Raw genomic sequence first — 15,532 nt, 5'->3', positions numbered from 1 at the left:
TGAAGAGAAAATGTTTGTTTCACCAGTCAACATTGTATTGAAAGTAACAATTAAAAGAAAAATCTATTGAGACAATCAATTTAGAGACAAAAGACCTAAACAGCACCATTAAAATTATATACTTTAACAAAAGAGAGAGAGAAGGGTCAATGGGGAAAATTATAGCAACATTCTCTAACATGAACCAAAACAATTAAGAACTGAAACAGGGTTTCTTTATTAAAATACTACATAAGAGTGATGACAGGAATCCCAGCCAAACTGACTGAGAGAGCTGATAATAGATTGACAAAGGATAATATTAGAGATAGAAAATTGTATCAGTAGTCCCAAATAACTAATTACCTTACATAGATTAGGAAAAAAAAAACATCCTCAACTCTAAATTAGCAACAAGGTAGTCAACCAGGGACACGGTGGCTCAGGGGCTAGGACGTTGAGCTTGTTGATCGAAAGGTCGGCAGCTCAGCGGTTCGAATCCCTAGTGCTGCCATGTAATGGGGTGAGCTCCCGTTACTTGTCCCAGCTTCTGCCAACCTAGCAGTTTCGAAAGCACGTAAAAATGCAAGTAGAAAAAATAGGGACCACCTTTGGTGGGAAGGTAACAGTGTTCCGTGTACCTTTGGCATTGAGTCATGCCGGCCACATGACCATGGAGACATCTTCGGACAGCGCTGGCTCTTTGGCTTTGAAACGGAGATGAGCACCGCCCCCTAGAGTCGGCAACGACTAGCACGTATGTGCGAGGGGAATCTTTACCTTCACCTAGTCAACCAGACCCTGTCTAGGCACTTTGATCTTTAAGTGCCTTTAAGTGATCTTTGGTCATTAAGATCTACCTATATACATTGTATTTTAGAAAGAAATAATCCTTTTCCATATTACTTGCCAAAATGAAAGTGTATACCTTATTATCTGTTTTCTGCATCATTACCCTGGCTTGCTTTATTCCATCATCAACAAGCATCCTGATTCCCAACAACTTTCTTAGTTCCATTCAATCTTCTAACAGCACAGAAGACTTGATTTAAAAATTAAAGTCAGTCTTAACTAAAAAAATCAACTTTTCAAGAATTTTAACTTTTAAACTCAAAACTATGATTAAAGATTCAGATTGATGCTTCTCTCCTATCTGTTTGACGCAATTTGCCATCTTAAGTGTTTACTGTAGCTTTGAAATCTTACAATGGAAAATTAAAAATGCTGCATGAACACACTTCTGTACCATATAAAATTAAATCCTCGATGGACTCATCTAAAATGTTTAGTTTATGAGAAGTGCGTGGGTGATAGATTTCAAATTGATACTAGTCCAGATCTCAATCTGCTTAGTTTTTTTGTTTTTGTTGTTTGAGATCATTCAGGGTCAGTTAGTTTCTGCTGCTTTCTGTGACTATTAGCATCTAAGTAATTATGAATTAGGGACGCATTGGCTCAGTGGCTAAGGCACTGAGCTTGTTGATCGAACAGTCAGCAGTTCAGCGGTTCAAATCCCTAGTGCCACGTAACAGGGTGAGCTTCTGCCAACCTAGCAGTTTGAAAGCATGTAAAAAATGCAAGTAGAAAAATAGGGAAGGTGGGAAGGTAACAGCGTTCCATGTGCCTTTGGCGTTTAGTCATGCCGGCCACATGACCACGGAGACGTCTTCGGACAGCGCTGACTCTTCGGCTTTGAAACAGTGATGAGCACCACCCCCTAGAGTTGGGAACGTCTAGCACATATGTGTGAGGGGAACCTTTATCTTTATCTAATTATGAATACTGCTGTTTACTCTTGTCTGAGTCTTAAGGGATAAAAAAGTTATACACTACCAATATTTAGTTTATTTATATCCATAATTTATTGGATTGCTTATTTTAGTTTTTTAACTTGAAATATTAACTGGTACATGATAGATGACCAGAAGTATCTGTGTGTGTGTGTGTGTGTGTGTATGTATGTGTGTGTGTGTGAGAGAGAGAGAGAGAGAGAATGGGCATTGTTTATATAATTTAAATTATTTCTGATGCTTCTTTAATCTCAGAATTCATCAGCTAGCTATTTCATTCATCATAGTAAAGCAGGATTATGGTGTTCTGTTGTGTTAGCTAATTCCTAGAAGAAAAAGCTTCATGTCAAATGCAAATTAATTTGAAGCATCTGGGGGATTCAAATGTTGTCTATGTTATCTTTCTTCTTCTTTCTGGTATAAAGAAGAGAGAGATTATGAAAGATTACTACAATGTATGACGGTGGATGCATTTTAAAAACCAATATTTATAATGTGCCCTTAATTTTGGGCCTAAAGTTTATATGAAATTTACATTAAAACATATGAAAATGATTATAAGGTAAGAAGAAATAAATTTTATACACACACACACACACACACACACACACACATTTCCCTTCACACCATTTATCTATTTCCTTTCTAATGAATCAAAATACCCATTTTGTTCCGAGTTTTCCTTTCCGTTTTCCTGGCATTACACACAGAATGCAACTGTCAGCTGTCAAGTCAATAGGAATAAAAGACTAGCACACTTTGTATGTTCCTTGTCACAGAGGAACATTATTTTTCCCAGAAAGATGGGTGTCATGCAGCTGTTTCTTAAAATAATACATCTGAAATGTTACATTGGACTAATGCCAGAGCTATAAGTTATAAAATAAATAAAACAAAGTAAAATAAATGTGTCCTCAGTGGGTGTGTATAATTCACAGACTTATTTCACACATGCATACCACTTGTATATTCTTAGTTCTCCTTTTATTTATTATATCACAAAACCTACAGCAACCCTCAGATGTTTAGATTACAGTTAAAAACAAAGCAAAGCACAAGAATCTAGAAAAACCAAAATCTATAATAGCAATAGCAATAGCACTTTGACTTATATATTGCTTCACAGTGCTTTATAACCCTCTCTAAACAGAGTCCCCATATGCCCCCCAACAATTTTACTGAGATTGGAAGGGTGGAAATCTGTGTCAACTTAGAGCTGGTGAGAATCAAACTGCACGCAACTGGCAGAATTAGCCTGCAATACTGAATTCTAATCACTGCGCCACCACGGATCTATCGTATAACAATATGCATCCTCAGGCACCAAATCAAAGTCATGTCCACAGTAAATAAGGGCTATGGTTAAGATGTCTTCATAGTCTTTCAGCAAAATTCCAACCTGGGTGCCAACTGGGTGCCAACTTGAAGTGAGGCTATCCCACAAGATAAATATCAGAAAAAAGGATAGATAGAAAAAACATTATTTTGGAAATCTACTCTTCTTAGCTTACATAGGTGGAAACCTCGAACATCCTACCAGGATGAGCAAACAAGATTGGCTAATTCTGAGGAGGAGGAGAATTGTTGTAAAACAAGGGTGATGATGGTAGAAAGGCAACCCTGAGAATGTGCAACTTTATTAAGATGAAGAATGAATTAATATGAAAGTTAAAAGGGAATATATATGATTAACAATGGATAAGGCAAGATAACTAATTGAAATAACGTTAAGAAACTAGGATTTGAGGGCGGAGGGTGATGCTGTTTATATAATAAGTATAGAAATATTAAGATAAGAAAAAAAATTATGGAAAAAGAATATTTTGGCAAAAATGGTAACTATGTAAAACGAAATTGGATATGATAAGTTGTATAAGATATGAAATGGTCAATACTCTGTCTGTAAAATATGTATCTGTGTGTGAAAGAAAAAAATAAAATAAAACTTAATTAAAAAAAAGATCAGCTAATTCTTTGCATATGGCCCACAGAAACATCATATTGTTGAATGCTGCCAAATGGACAAGTAGGTATGCAATGACATACTTAGGAATCGCCCAAGAGTTTGGTATAAGATGGGCAGGTATATAATTGTAAATAAATAAATATTCCCTATATCAGGTTCTGTTGAAAGATTATCCACCAGAGCAGAGTTTCTCATCCTTAGCAACATTCAGATGTGTGGACACCATCTCCCAGAATTCTCCAGCCACTCTCAGTATTGCCCATCATCCCCTATACTGGTTGTGGAATTCTGCGAGTTGAAGTCCACACATCTGAATGTTGACACGAGTAAGAAACAGTACACCAGAGTAACCAATGCCAATAAACACATCTACTTTCTGTTGTGTTTGTGGAAAAATATTTTTCCTAGTTCTTTAGATGTCTGCACTTCATTCAGTCTGACTGGTTTTTAAACTGGAATGTTCTTTGCAGTGAATAGAAAGGATGTATAGTAATGAAACAAAATTTTCTGTCAATCAAGTTTTAGCGGAATTTAATCCTCTGCAAAGTTGCCCTTAAATGAAGACCTAGCTCTGCTGAGAAATCTGTAATGTTGGGAAAGGTGAAAGGAAAAAGAAGAAAAGGATGACCAGCAGCAAGATGGAGAAACTGAAGAAGAAGAAGAAGAAGAAGAAGAAGAAGAAGAAGAAGAAGAAGAAGAAGAAGAAGAAGAAGAAGAAGAAGAAGAAGAAGAAGAAGAAGAAGAAGAAGAAGAAGAAGAAGAATAATTATTATTTATTGGCCAAGTGTGATTGGATACACAAGGAATTTGTTTTGGTGCATATGCTCTCAGTGTACATAAAAGAAAAGAAAAAAAAACCTTCATCAAAGGTACAACATTTACAACACAAATGATGGTCATAGGTTGCAAGTTAACCCTTAGTGATAGCAACAAAAAGTTACAGTCATACAGTCATAAGTGGAAAGAGATTGGTGATGAAAACGATGAGAAGATTAATAGTAGTGTAGATTTAGTAAATAGTTTGACATTGTTGAGGGAATTATTTGTTTAGTAGAGTGATGGCCTTCGGGGAAAAAACAAGGGATGTAGTTTTGGAAAATGTGAAGGACCAGATAGGGGATAGATCAAGTGTGAAATCCAGCAGGTTCTGACATGTTCTGGAGAACCGGTAGAGGAAATTTTGAGCAGTTCGGAGAACTGGCAAATACCACCTTTCTGGCCCCAGTGTGGGGTGGGAATGGAAATTTTGCAGTATCCTTCCCCCAGGAGTGGGATGGGAATGGAGATTTTGCAGTATCCTTCCCTTGCCATGCCCACCAAGCCATGCCCACCAAGCCACACCACGCCCACCAAGCCATTACCACAGAACCGGTAATAAAAAATATTGGATTTCACCACTGGGACAGATCACTCCAGAGAAAATCTATCTGTGTTTTTGCTACTAATTGACCACAACAGAGTGGCACATAATCATAATAGCATTGAGGAAATTGACCTTATGACATTTATTAAAAAAAGGGTTTTAATTGTTTTGGCAGTACAAATAAGAAATTTCTAAACATTTGAAGGCAATGGGAAAAATGTGTTTCTTGTGTCTGGTTTTCTTTTAGACTTAAAAAATGGTGTGTGTGTGGAATATATACAATTTAAGGTATGTGTGCGTGTGTGTGCATGCATGTGTGTGTGCGCGTGTGTTTATACACACACACACACACACACACACACACACACACATACACATATATAATATTTTATGTAAAATTTAGCTTATTCCTGAATCCATCAGCTCAAAATCTGATGAGCTCAAAATCCATCAGCACTTTCATCTTACTAAAATTCATTCTCAGTATATTCGTTCTTGTCTAATCAACATTACTTTTCACTCTTATTTCTATGTTTATATTATTATTATTCCTGAATCCATCAGCTCAAAATCCATCAGCTCAAAATCCATCAGCTCAAAATCCATCAGCTCAAAATCCATCAGCTCAAAATCCATCAGCTCAAAATCCATCAGCTCAAAATCTGATGAGCTCAAAATCCATCAGCTCAAAATCCATCAGCTCAAAATCTGATGAGCTCAAAATCTGATGAGCTCAAAATCCATCAGCTCAAAATCTGATGAGCTCAAAATCTGATGAGCTCAAAATCTGATGAGCTCAAAATCTGATGAGCTCAAAATCTGATGAGCTCAAAATCCATCAGCTCAAAATCCATCAGCTCAAAATCCATCAGCTCAAAATCTGATGAGCTCAAAATCTGATGAGCTCAAAATCTGATGAGCTCAAAATCTGATGAGCTCAAAATCTGATGAGCTCAAAATCTGATGAGCTCAAAATCTGATGAGCTCAAAATCTGATGAGCTCAAAATCTGATGAGCTCAAAATCTGATGAGCTCAAAATCCATCAGCTCAAAATCCATCAGCTCAAAATCCATCAGCTCAAAATCCATCAGCTCAAAATCCATCAGCTCAAAATCCATCAGCTCAAAATCCATCAGCTCAAAATCTGATGAGCTCAAAATCCATCAGCTCAAAATCCATCAGCTCAAAATCCATCAGCTCAAAATCTGATGAGCTCAAAATCCATCAGCTCAAAATCTGATGAGCTCAAAATCTGATGAGCTCAAAATCCATCAGCTCAAAATCTGATGAGCTCAAAATCCATCAGCTCAAAATCTGATGAGCTCAAAATCTGATGAGCTCAAAATCTGATGAGCTCAAAATCCATCAGCTCAAAATCCATCAGCTCAAAATCTGATGAGCTCAAAATCTGATGAGCTCAAAATCCATCAGCTCAAAATCTGATGAGCTCAAAATCTGATGAGCTCAAAATCTGATGAGCTCAAAATCCATCAGCTCAAAATCTGATGAGCTCAAAATCTGATGAGCTCAAAATCTGATGAGCTCAAAATCCATCAGCTCAAAATCTGATGAGCTCAAAATCCATCAGCTCAAAATCTGATGAGCTCAAAATCCATCAGCTCAAAATCTGATGAGCTCAAAATCCATCAGCTCAAAATCCATCAGCTCAAAATCTGATGAGCTCAAAATCCATCAGCTCAAAATCTGATGAGCTCAAAATCCATCAGCTCAAAATCTGATGAGCTCAAAATCTGATGAGCTCAAAATCTGATGAGCTCAAAATCTGATGAGCTCAAAATCTGATGAGCTCAAAATCCATCAGCTCAAAATCCATCAGCTCAAAATCCATCAGCTCAAAATCTGATGAGCTCAAAATCTGATGAGCTCAAAATCTGATGAGCTCAAAATCCATCAGCTCAAAATCTGATGAGCTCAAAATCTGATGAGCTCAAAATCCATCAGCACTTTCATCTTACTAAAATTCATTCTCAGTATATTCGTTCTTGTCTAATCAACATTATTTTTCACTCTTATTTCTATGTTTATATTATTATCCATCCTGCAAAACATCAGTTTCCTACCCTAAGAAATATACTTAACCCAGGGGTAAAATCAAACAAAAGAATGAAGCTTAAACTAAATGAGAAAATAATATGTGGATATTTCAATTGTTGTTGCTCATAATTACATATTTAATTATAGTAGTTTGGGACAAGGAACTGTTGGTCCCAAACTATTGCTAGAATGTAATTCCTAGCAGCTTCATCCAGGAAGACCACAGTTGAAAGATCTATGGCACTGTAATATGTTTATTTGATTGTGATTGATTTGTTGTTGTTAGTTGTGAAGTCGTGTTTTTGATATAAAAATGAAGTCCCATAGAAGCCTGAAACAATTTTTCCCTAAAATGCTTTACTATGGAATGGCTACAGTAGAAGTGAAAAGGAAGCAGATAGATGAATGTTGGTAAGTCCCCCAGTTCTATTCTTGGTTGATATTTAAAGACAAATACACCAAAAGCATTATAGTTTAATAAAATTGGGACATTTCAAGAGAGCAGCAGCATTATACAACAACGTATGTACAAATACTAAGTATTCAACTGGTCATGCTATTTAAAAGCAAGCTTGAAAATGAAACTTCATAGATTCTATAGAGAACATCCAGTATGGAGTTGCAGAGATAATTATTCCTATTTGCTGGAAAGTAGGCCATACTTGCCATAATGCAAGAGAGTTGCTGATTTAACTTTGACAGGTAAGAGTCACCAGTGAGATATTAAAGCAGGGCTGTCCAACTCCCGGCCCATGGGCTGGATGTGTCACCCGCTGGCCACGCCCACGCACAGTTTAGCAAAAGGAAAAAAAGTCCTGATACATCATGTGACCCCGCCCTGACGACGTGAGTTTGATAACCCTGTATTAAAACATGGAGATGTGGATGACATGTTCCCTAGGCAGTCCTCCTAAGCTTTCTTTTTTCAATTTTCAGATGTTCTACGGAACATTGTCCCATTAGCAGTGAGACATAACAAATCTAAATAGGAATCTAATCAGCATATGTGAAAGAAAAAAATATTACATCAGTTCTTAAGCATGGAAATATCCTTGCTGGCATGTTTCTTTACAATTCTCTGAAGTCACAGATAGCTAGAAATAAATGTTGATTTCATTGGAACATACTAGCAAATAAACTTAGGTTGAAGTCTTATGCATGAATCTCTATTTGCCATCTAAACATTCATATAATGATATTTGATATTGAAAGGCCTTATTCTTTTTTTTATGTATGACATGATACAAATTACCAGCATTATATTCCAAAATAACAAGGGTGGAAGGGCCCAGAAGCAACTAAAACTGTGCAAAGTGTTTCGTGCATTAAACACTCAGACTGGGATGTTAAGCTATTTTCTGCATAGTAATGATAAGAGGGCTATAGATGACTTCCAAATATCTTTACAACATTTCTCTCAGTTTACTTCTCTAAATTGCTAACAATAGCACAACAAAGTGATTTTGTTAGAGCTGTCTTATATGTTCCACTCATTATATTGAAGGCTTGAGACTGATTTACAAATTACCTCCCACATGATGCCAAGTTCAGACCGGCTTCCTCCACCCCCGCTCACATTTGTGGGTGCCACTGTGGGAACTAACACAGAGAGAAAAACACACATACACAACAGATATACATACATACATACATACATACATATATATACATATATATATATATATATATATATATATATATATATATATATATATATATATATATATATATATATATATGTCTTTGGTTGTTCGGGTTTTCTCCCATAAAATTGGAAGTGTCTTGGCGATGTTTGACGAAGTCTCACTCGTCATCTTCAGGCTTCAGCTTCGTGCTTTGCTCCCAGAAGCACGGCTGAAGCCTGAAGATGACGAATGAGACTTCGAAACGCCGCCAAGACACTTCCAATTTTACGTGGAGAAAACCCAATAACCAAAGACCCACGGGTGTTTGTATATAGGTCTTTGGTTGTTCGGGTTTCTCCGTGTAAAATTGGAAGTGTCTTGGCGATGTTTGAAGTCTCATTCGTCATCTTCAGCCTTCGCTTGTTCTGAGCAGTGTGTGATCGCAGCTGTTTCTTCCTTTAACTGCAGTTAAAGGAAGAAACAGCTGCGATCACACATTGCTCCCAGAAGCACGGCTGAAGCCTGAAGATGACGAATGAGACTTCGAAACGCCGCCAAGACACTTCCAATTTTACACGGAGAAAACCTGAACAACTAAAGACATATATATATATATATATATATATATATATATATATATATATATATATATATATATATATATATATATATATATATATATATATATATATATATATATGTTGTGACCCAGGTTCCTGGACCCGGACTCCTGGACTCGGATGATTCAGAAAGTGAGGGAGAAGACCTGGCCAGCCCTGCTTCTCTTGAGCCCTTTCCCTCCCTGGCACCCACTCAAAGGGAGGAGGAGGGGCCGGCAAAGCCTGATTCTCTGGAGCCTCCTTCTGATTTGGCACAGCCCCAAGAACAGTTTTGGAGTGATGCAAGATTACGCAGGCGTGATCGGCGCGCAGCAGCGTAAGAGTTGGGACAAAGCCAAGTCATAATTGTCATGCAGTGACATCTGCAGAGACTATAAATAGGAGGCGGGACTTCCTGGTTTTTTGTCTTGGACAAAGCAATGAATTGGCGCGAGCTAACTGTCTCAATGGAGGGAAGAATATATTCGTGAGTAATTCTGGCCTTATCTATAATTTCCTCGTTATCTCCAGAAACTTGGCAGGCCCGTGGGTAGACGTGGCCAGGACATGTATCTATGTAAATAAAAGGAGAAAAGAAGGCCTCTGACTGACTCTTTGCTGGGAGTATTAGGGGGAGGGAAACAGAACATTTTGTCCGAGACCTGACTAAAACATCTTCCACCAAAGATGGATCAGCAGCAGGTACAGCAGCAGTTAGAGCAGCTACAAGCGGCTAATCAACAGCTCCAGCAGCAAGTGGCTCACTTGGCAGGCCAACTTGCTGCCAGGAATGTGCCTGCAGCCCCCCCCCCCATCCTCCCACTCCTCCTCCTCGTCGCAAGTGCCCGATAACCGTGCCGGATAAGTTTTCTGGGCAGCCTGAGATGTTCCCGACCTTCTTGGGACAGTGCCAGCTCTACATGGCTATGAGGCCAGAGGATTTCCCAGACGACCGGGCTAAGGTGGCCTTCATGATTAACCTTCTTTCCGGCTCGGCTGCTCGATGGGCCACACCCCTCTTGCTCCGGGACAGCCCCCTGCTGGTGGACCAACAGCGTTTTTGGCAGCACCTGCGCACCATGTATGAGGACCCGGTTCGAATGCTGACGGCAACCAGGCGCCTTAAGGAACTCCGTCAAGGGAAACGCCCCTGCAGGAGTACATCGCCGAATTTCGTCTTTTGTGCCAGGACTCTGACTGGAATGATGCAGTGCTGGTGGACGCATTCCAGGAGGGACTCTCAGAGGAATTGCAAGACGAGCTGGTCCGCGTGGAGGCGCCACGGACCCTCGACAACTTGGTGCCCATTTGTCTCCGCCTCGATGCCCATCTGCAATGGCGACCGTCCCGTCGCACCCCCCGGGACCCGCCGTTGACATCTGCGCCCCCACTTCCTGCACCACCAGCATCCAGGGTCGCCCCACGTTTTGTAACCGCTGCGGAAGAGCCCATGGAGTTGGGAGCGGCCAGACCTCGCCTGACAGCCCAGGAGCGGAACCGGAGGCGCCAAGGGGAATTGTGCCTGTACTGTGGGGAGCCCGGCCACTTCGCCGCTTCTTGCCCCAGAAAGTGAAGTGGGGCACGCACGCCGGTCCCCGAATCACAGCGTGACCAATCGGGAAACGGAGCAGGCCCGACCTCGGGGAAACCCTAGGTCGGGCACGTACTAAGCCCCCACTGGACGTTGCGGAAGTAGACTCTGGGCCCCTCGGCATCTGATTCTGGACACACGGATATGGTTGGGGAACCAGTCGGACGGGCTCCAGGCGCATGCGCTGGTGGACTCAGGGCCACAACAAACTTTATGGACCAGGCCTTTGTGACCCAGTTTGCGGTCCCGTGGTTCCGTGGACCCTCCGATGCGGGTAGAGACAATTGATGGGTGAGAACTGGTGTCCGGCCCCATTAAATTTGCCACCCAGCCTTTGCGCCTGGCTATTGGGGACCATGAGGCGATCCAGTTTTATGTCACGGCGGACCTTCATTTTCCTTGGTCCTTGGGTTGGCCTGGCGGACCCACGATCCTCAGGTGGCCTGGTCGCGAACGCCATCTCTTTCCCGAGTCTGCAGTGCGTCGATCACATCCGCCACACCTGTGCCGGCCAGAACGTCCCCACCGCTGCCATCACCTTGCCTCCTGAGCTGACGGACTTCGCCGACGTGTTCAGCGAGAAGGAGGCGGACCGACTACCCCCGCATTGGCCCTACGATTGCCCCGTGGACCTTCTGCCCAACGCACCACTGCCTGTGGGACGCCTGTATTCCATGTCGGAGCCCGAGTTGGCCGCCCTCAGGGACTTCCTGGACAAAAATCTGGCCCGAGGGTTCATCCGGCCTTCAAAGTCCCCTCTCTCGGCCCCGGTCCTCTTTGTGAAGAAGAAGACAGGGGACTTGCGCCTATGCTGTGATTACCGCCGGCTAAACGCCATTACAGTGTGGAATCGCTACCCCCTGCCGCTCATCCCGGAGCTGCTGGAGAGGTTGCGGGAGGCCACGATCTTCACCAAGCTCGATCTCCGGGGGGCCCTACAACCTGGTGCGGATGCGAGAAGGAGACGAATGGAAGATGGCATTCGGCACCCGATACGGACACTACGAATACACTGTCATGCCATTTGGGTTGACCAATGCTCCCGCCGTTTTCCAGCACTTCATGAACGACGTGTTCCGAGACATGTTGGATCGGTTCGTGGTTATCTACCTGAACGACATCCTGATTTACTCCCGGTCCAGGGAAAGCCACCTTCGACACGTCGGTCTGGTTCTGCAACGCTATGGAGCAACAACTCAATGCGAAGCTGGAGAAATGCGTCTTCTTCCGGACTTCCATAGAATTCCTCGGGCATATCATCTCGCCCGAGGGCATAGCCATGGACCCATGTAAAGTAGAAGCTTTGTGTAGCTGGGAAGCCCCTCGTCGGGTGAAGGATGTTCAGCGCCTGCTGGGCTTCGCCAACTACTACTGGACCTTCATCCCAGGCTTCGCCACACTGACGGCTCCACTTACCCAGCTCCTCAGGAAGAAGGTTGCGTTCTGGTGGGGTCCCCCGCAGCAAGAAGCATACACAGCCCTCATGAAATCCACCATGATGGAACCCGCCCTGAGGCATCCCGACCCGCTCCGGCCTTTTGTGGTGGAAACGGACGCGTCCAATGTGGCTCTGGGAGCGGTGCTGCTACAGGCTCCGACGAATGGCGGCACACTTTTTCCCTGCGCTTACTACTCCCGGAAACTCAATCCTTCCGAGCGCAACTACACTATCTGGGAAAAAGAGTTGCTGGCTATCAAGGCTGCATTCGAGGCTTGGCGACACCATCTGGAGGGGGCCCGACATCAGGTGGAGGTCCGAACGGACCATCGGAATCTCGAGCACCTCACCACAGCTCGGAAGTTGAACCAGCGGCAGATCCGCTGGTCGTTGTTTTTTGCCCGGTTCAACTTCCGCGTGACCTACATTCCCAGCGGTCACAACCGGAGGGCGGATGCCCTGTCCCGCAAGCCAGAGTACCTCTGCGCCAAGGACCCCCTTCCTCCACGGACAGTGCTGCCGGCAGAAGCCTTGGCCGCAGCACGGGAGCCAGTGGACTTGCGGGCCCAGGTGCGAGGCCCAGCGCCAGGACGCCTGGTCGCAGCAAAGGAGAGCGGAGGTGGGCCCCGTCTCCTTGGACCTTGGAGGAGGACTTACTCAAGTTTCGGGGGCGATTATATGTGCCCACAGGACCACTCCGAGCCCTCGTCATGACCCAGTGCCACGACAACCCTGCAGCAGGACATTTTGGGTTCTTCAAGACCCTCCACCTGGTGACACGGACCTTTTGGTGGCCCAGTGCGGCATGATATACATGCCTACGTGACATCCTGCGTGCCGTGCCGGCAAGCCAAGACCGCCACGGGGCCCTCCCGGACCCCTCCAGCCCTTGCCGACACCCGACAGACCCTGGGGGGCGATCTCTATGGACTTCCTGACAGACCTGCCGCCGTCCTCTGGGTCCACCACGGTGCTGGTGGTGGTGGACATGCTCACCAAGATGGCACACTTCATCCCATGCCGCGGACAGCCCACAGCCGCAAAACGGCCCGTCTCTTTCTGCAGCACATCTTCCGCCTCCATGGTCTACCGGACAGGGTGGTTTCGGACCGCGGAGTTCAGTTCACAGCCCGCTTTTGGAAGAGCCTGATGGCCGCGTTGGAGGTGCAGGTGTGTCTGTCGTCATCGCACCATCTGGAGACCGACGGGGGTACAGAGAAGATCATCGGTATACTGGAACAGTATCTCCGTTGCTTCATCAACCAGCAACAGGACAACTGGGCCGACTACCTGTCCCTGGCGGAGTTTGCTTTTAACAACTCTCAGCACACCTCTATTCAGATGACCCCGTTCTTTGCCAATGTGGGGTACCATCCGCGGCTCTTCCCTCTGGCACCACCGGACTCTCCTGTTCCCGAAACGCAGACCTTCCTGATGGAATTGCATGCGGTCCAACAGTTGGTACGTCAGCAGCTGAATCGGGCAAAGGAGGACTACAAACGGTACGCCGACCGCTCCCGACGGGCAACGCCCCCGCTGGCAGTTGGAGACCGGGTGTGGCTCTCCACCAAACACCTCCCGTCCGACCGCCCGGTAAAGAAGTTGGACCACCGATTCATCGGCCCGTTCCCTGTCGAGGCAGTCATCAACCCGGTAGCCTACCGACTGACCCTGCCACGATCCATGCGGATCCACCCCGTTTTTCACCGGTCCCTTCTGGTTCCTGAGGCCACACCGAGTCCCCTTCGGTGCCCAACAGCACCCGTCACTGTCGCCGAGGACGGATCGGAGGAATACGAAGTCCACAGCGTACGAGACTCCCGCTGGCTGAAGGGTCGTTTCCAATATTTGATCGCGTGGAAGGGATACGGGACTGATTTCTCCTGGGTAGATGCCTCCGACGTTCATGCCCCTGACCTGGTGCAGGCCTTCCATGAGCAGAACCCAGCCCGACCGCATCCCGATCGTCAGCCCCGGGGGAAGGGCCCTGCGATGAAGGATAGTGTTGTGACCCAGGTTCCTGGACCCAGACTCCTGGACTCGGATGATTCAGAAAGTGAGGGAGAAGACCTGGCCAGCCCTGCTTCTCTTGAGCCCTTTCCCTCCCTGGCACCCACTCAAAGGGAGGAGGAGGGGCCGGCAAAGCCTGATTCTCTGGAGCCTCCTTCTGATTTGGCAATGCCCCAAGAACAGTTTTGGAGTGATGCAAGATTACGTAGACGTGACCGGCGTGCGCAGCAGCAGAAGAGTTGGGACAAAGCCAAGTCATAATTGTCATGCAGTGACATCTGCAGAGACTATAAATAGGAGGCGGGACTTCCTGGTTTTTTGTCTTGGACAAAGCAATGAATTGGCGTGAGCTAACTGTCTCAAGGAGGGAAGAATCTATTCGTGAGTAATTCTGGCCTTATCTATAATTTCCTCGTTATCTCCAGAAACTTGGCAGGCCCGTGGGTAGACGTGGCCAGGACATGTATCTATGTAAATAAAAGGAGAAAAGAAGGCCTCTGACTGACTCTTTGCTGGGAGTATTAGGGGGAGGGAAACAGAACAATATATATATATATATCTGCCACATGCGTGCATGGCTCTGTGGAAAGAAGAGGATAGTTTGAAATTCAAAGTCTCATAGTGGTTTACATTACCATAGGAATGGGAAAAGAATAATAAAATATGGAATACTTTCTGGGCCCAATATGTTGTTATTTGGAGTAACCCATGACTGTATCTACAAATAACATGGAGAAATTGTCCGTTGAGACTGAGAAGGGGATTATGCTGATAACCTAGCTCCATGGAGATTTGCAGCTTGGTTTTGACATATATTGGGATAGCTGTTCCTAGAAAATACAGCCAGCTGTCACTATGATATAACTAATTTCTCTGTCATCGATCATCTCACTGAAATCAATCTGAAGCAATAGACATTCATAAGTGACTTCTGTATAGTCTGCATCCTATATAGGTAGTTCTCGATTTATGACAATTGGGACCAGAAATTCCATTGCTAGGTAAGGAGATTATTAAGTGAGTGTGTACAATTTCATTATCTTTTTTGCTATGGTTGTTAAGTAACTCGTTGCAATTAAGTGAGTCAAACCAATTTGGCTTTCCCTGTTGACTTT

The 15,532-nt window shown here is 44.1% G+C and overlaps 1 protein-coding gene across 1 annotated transcript in view; it reads right to left on the bottom strand.

Annotated features, from left to right (window-relative positions):
- The window catches only part of CNTN6 (contactin 6), a 199,193-nt gene that overhangs the window by 16,557 nt on the left and 167,104 nt on the right, over positions 1-15,532 (bottom strand). The window contains 1 exon segment of the mRNA XM_058167816.1: positions 8,683-8,753. Coding sequence (XP_058023799.1) covers positions 8,683-8,753 — 71 coding nt within the window.

The sequence above is a fragment of the Ahaetulla prasina genome, chromosome 2 (genome assembly GCF_028640845.1).
Source record: "Ahaetulla prasina isolate Xishuangbanna chromosome 2, ASM2864084v1, whole genome shotgun sequence".
In the NCBI taxonomy this organism is placed as follows: domain Eukaryota; kingdom Metazoa; phylum Chordata; class Lepidosauria; order Squamata; family Colubridae; genus Ahaetulla; species Ahaetulla prasina.
The sequence above is the reverse complement of the archived record's forward strand: the minus strand, read 5'-3'. Positions and strand labels throughout refer to the sequence as shown.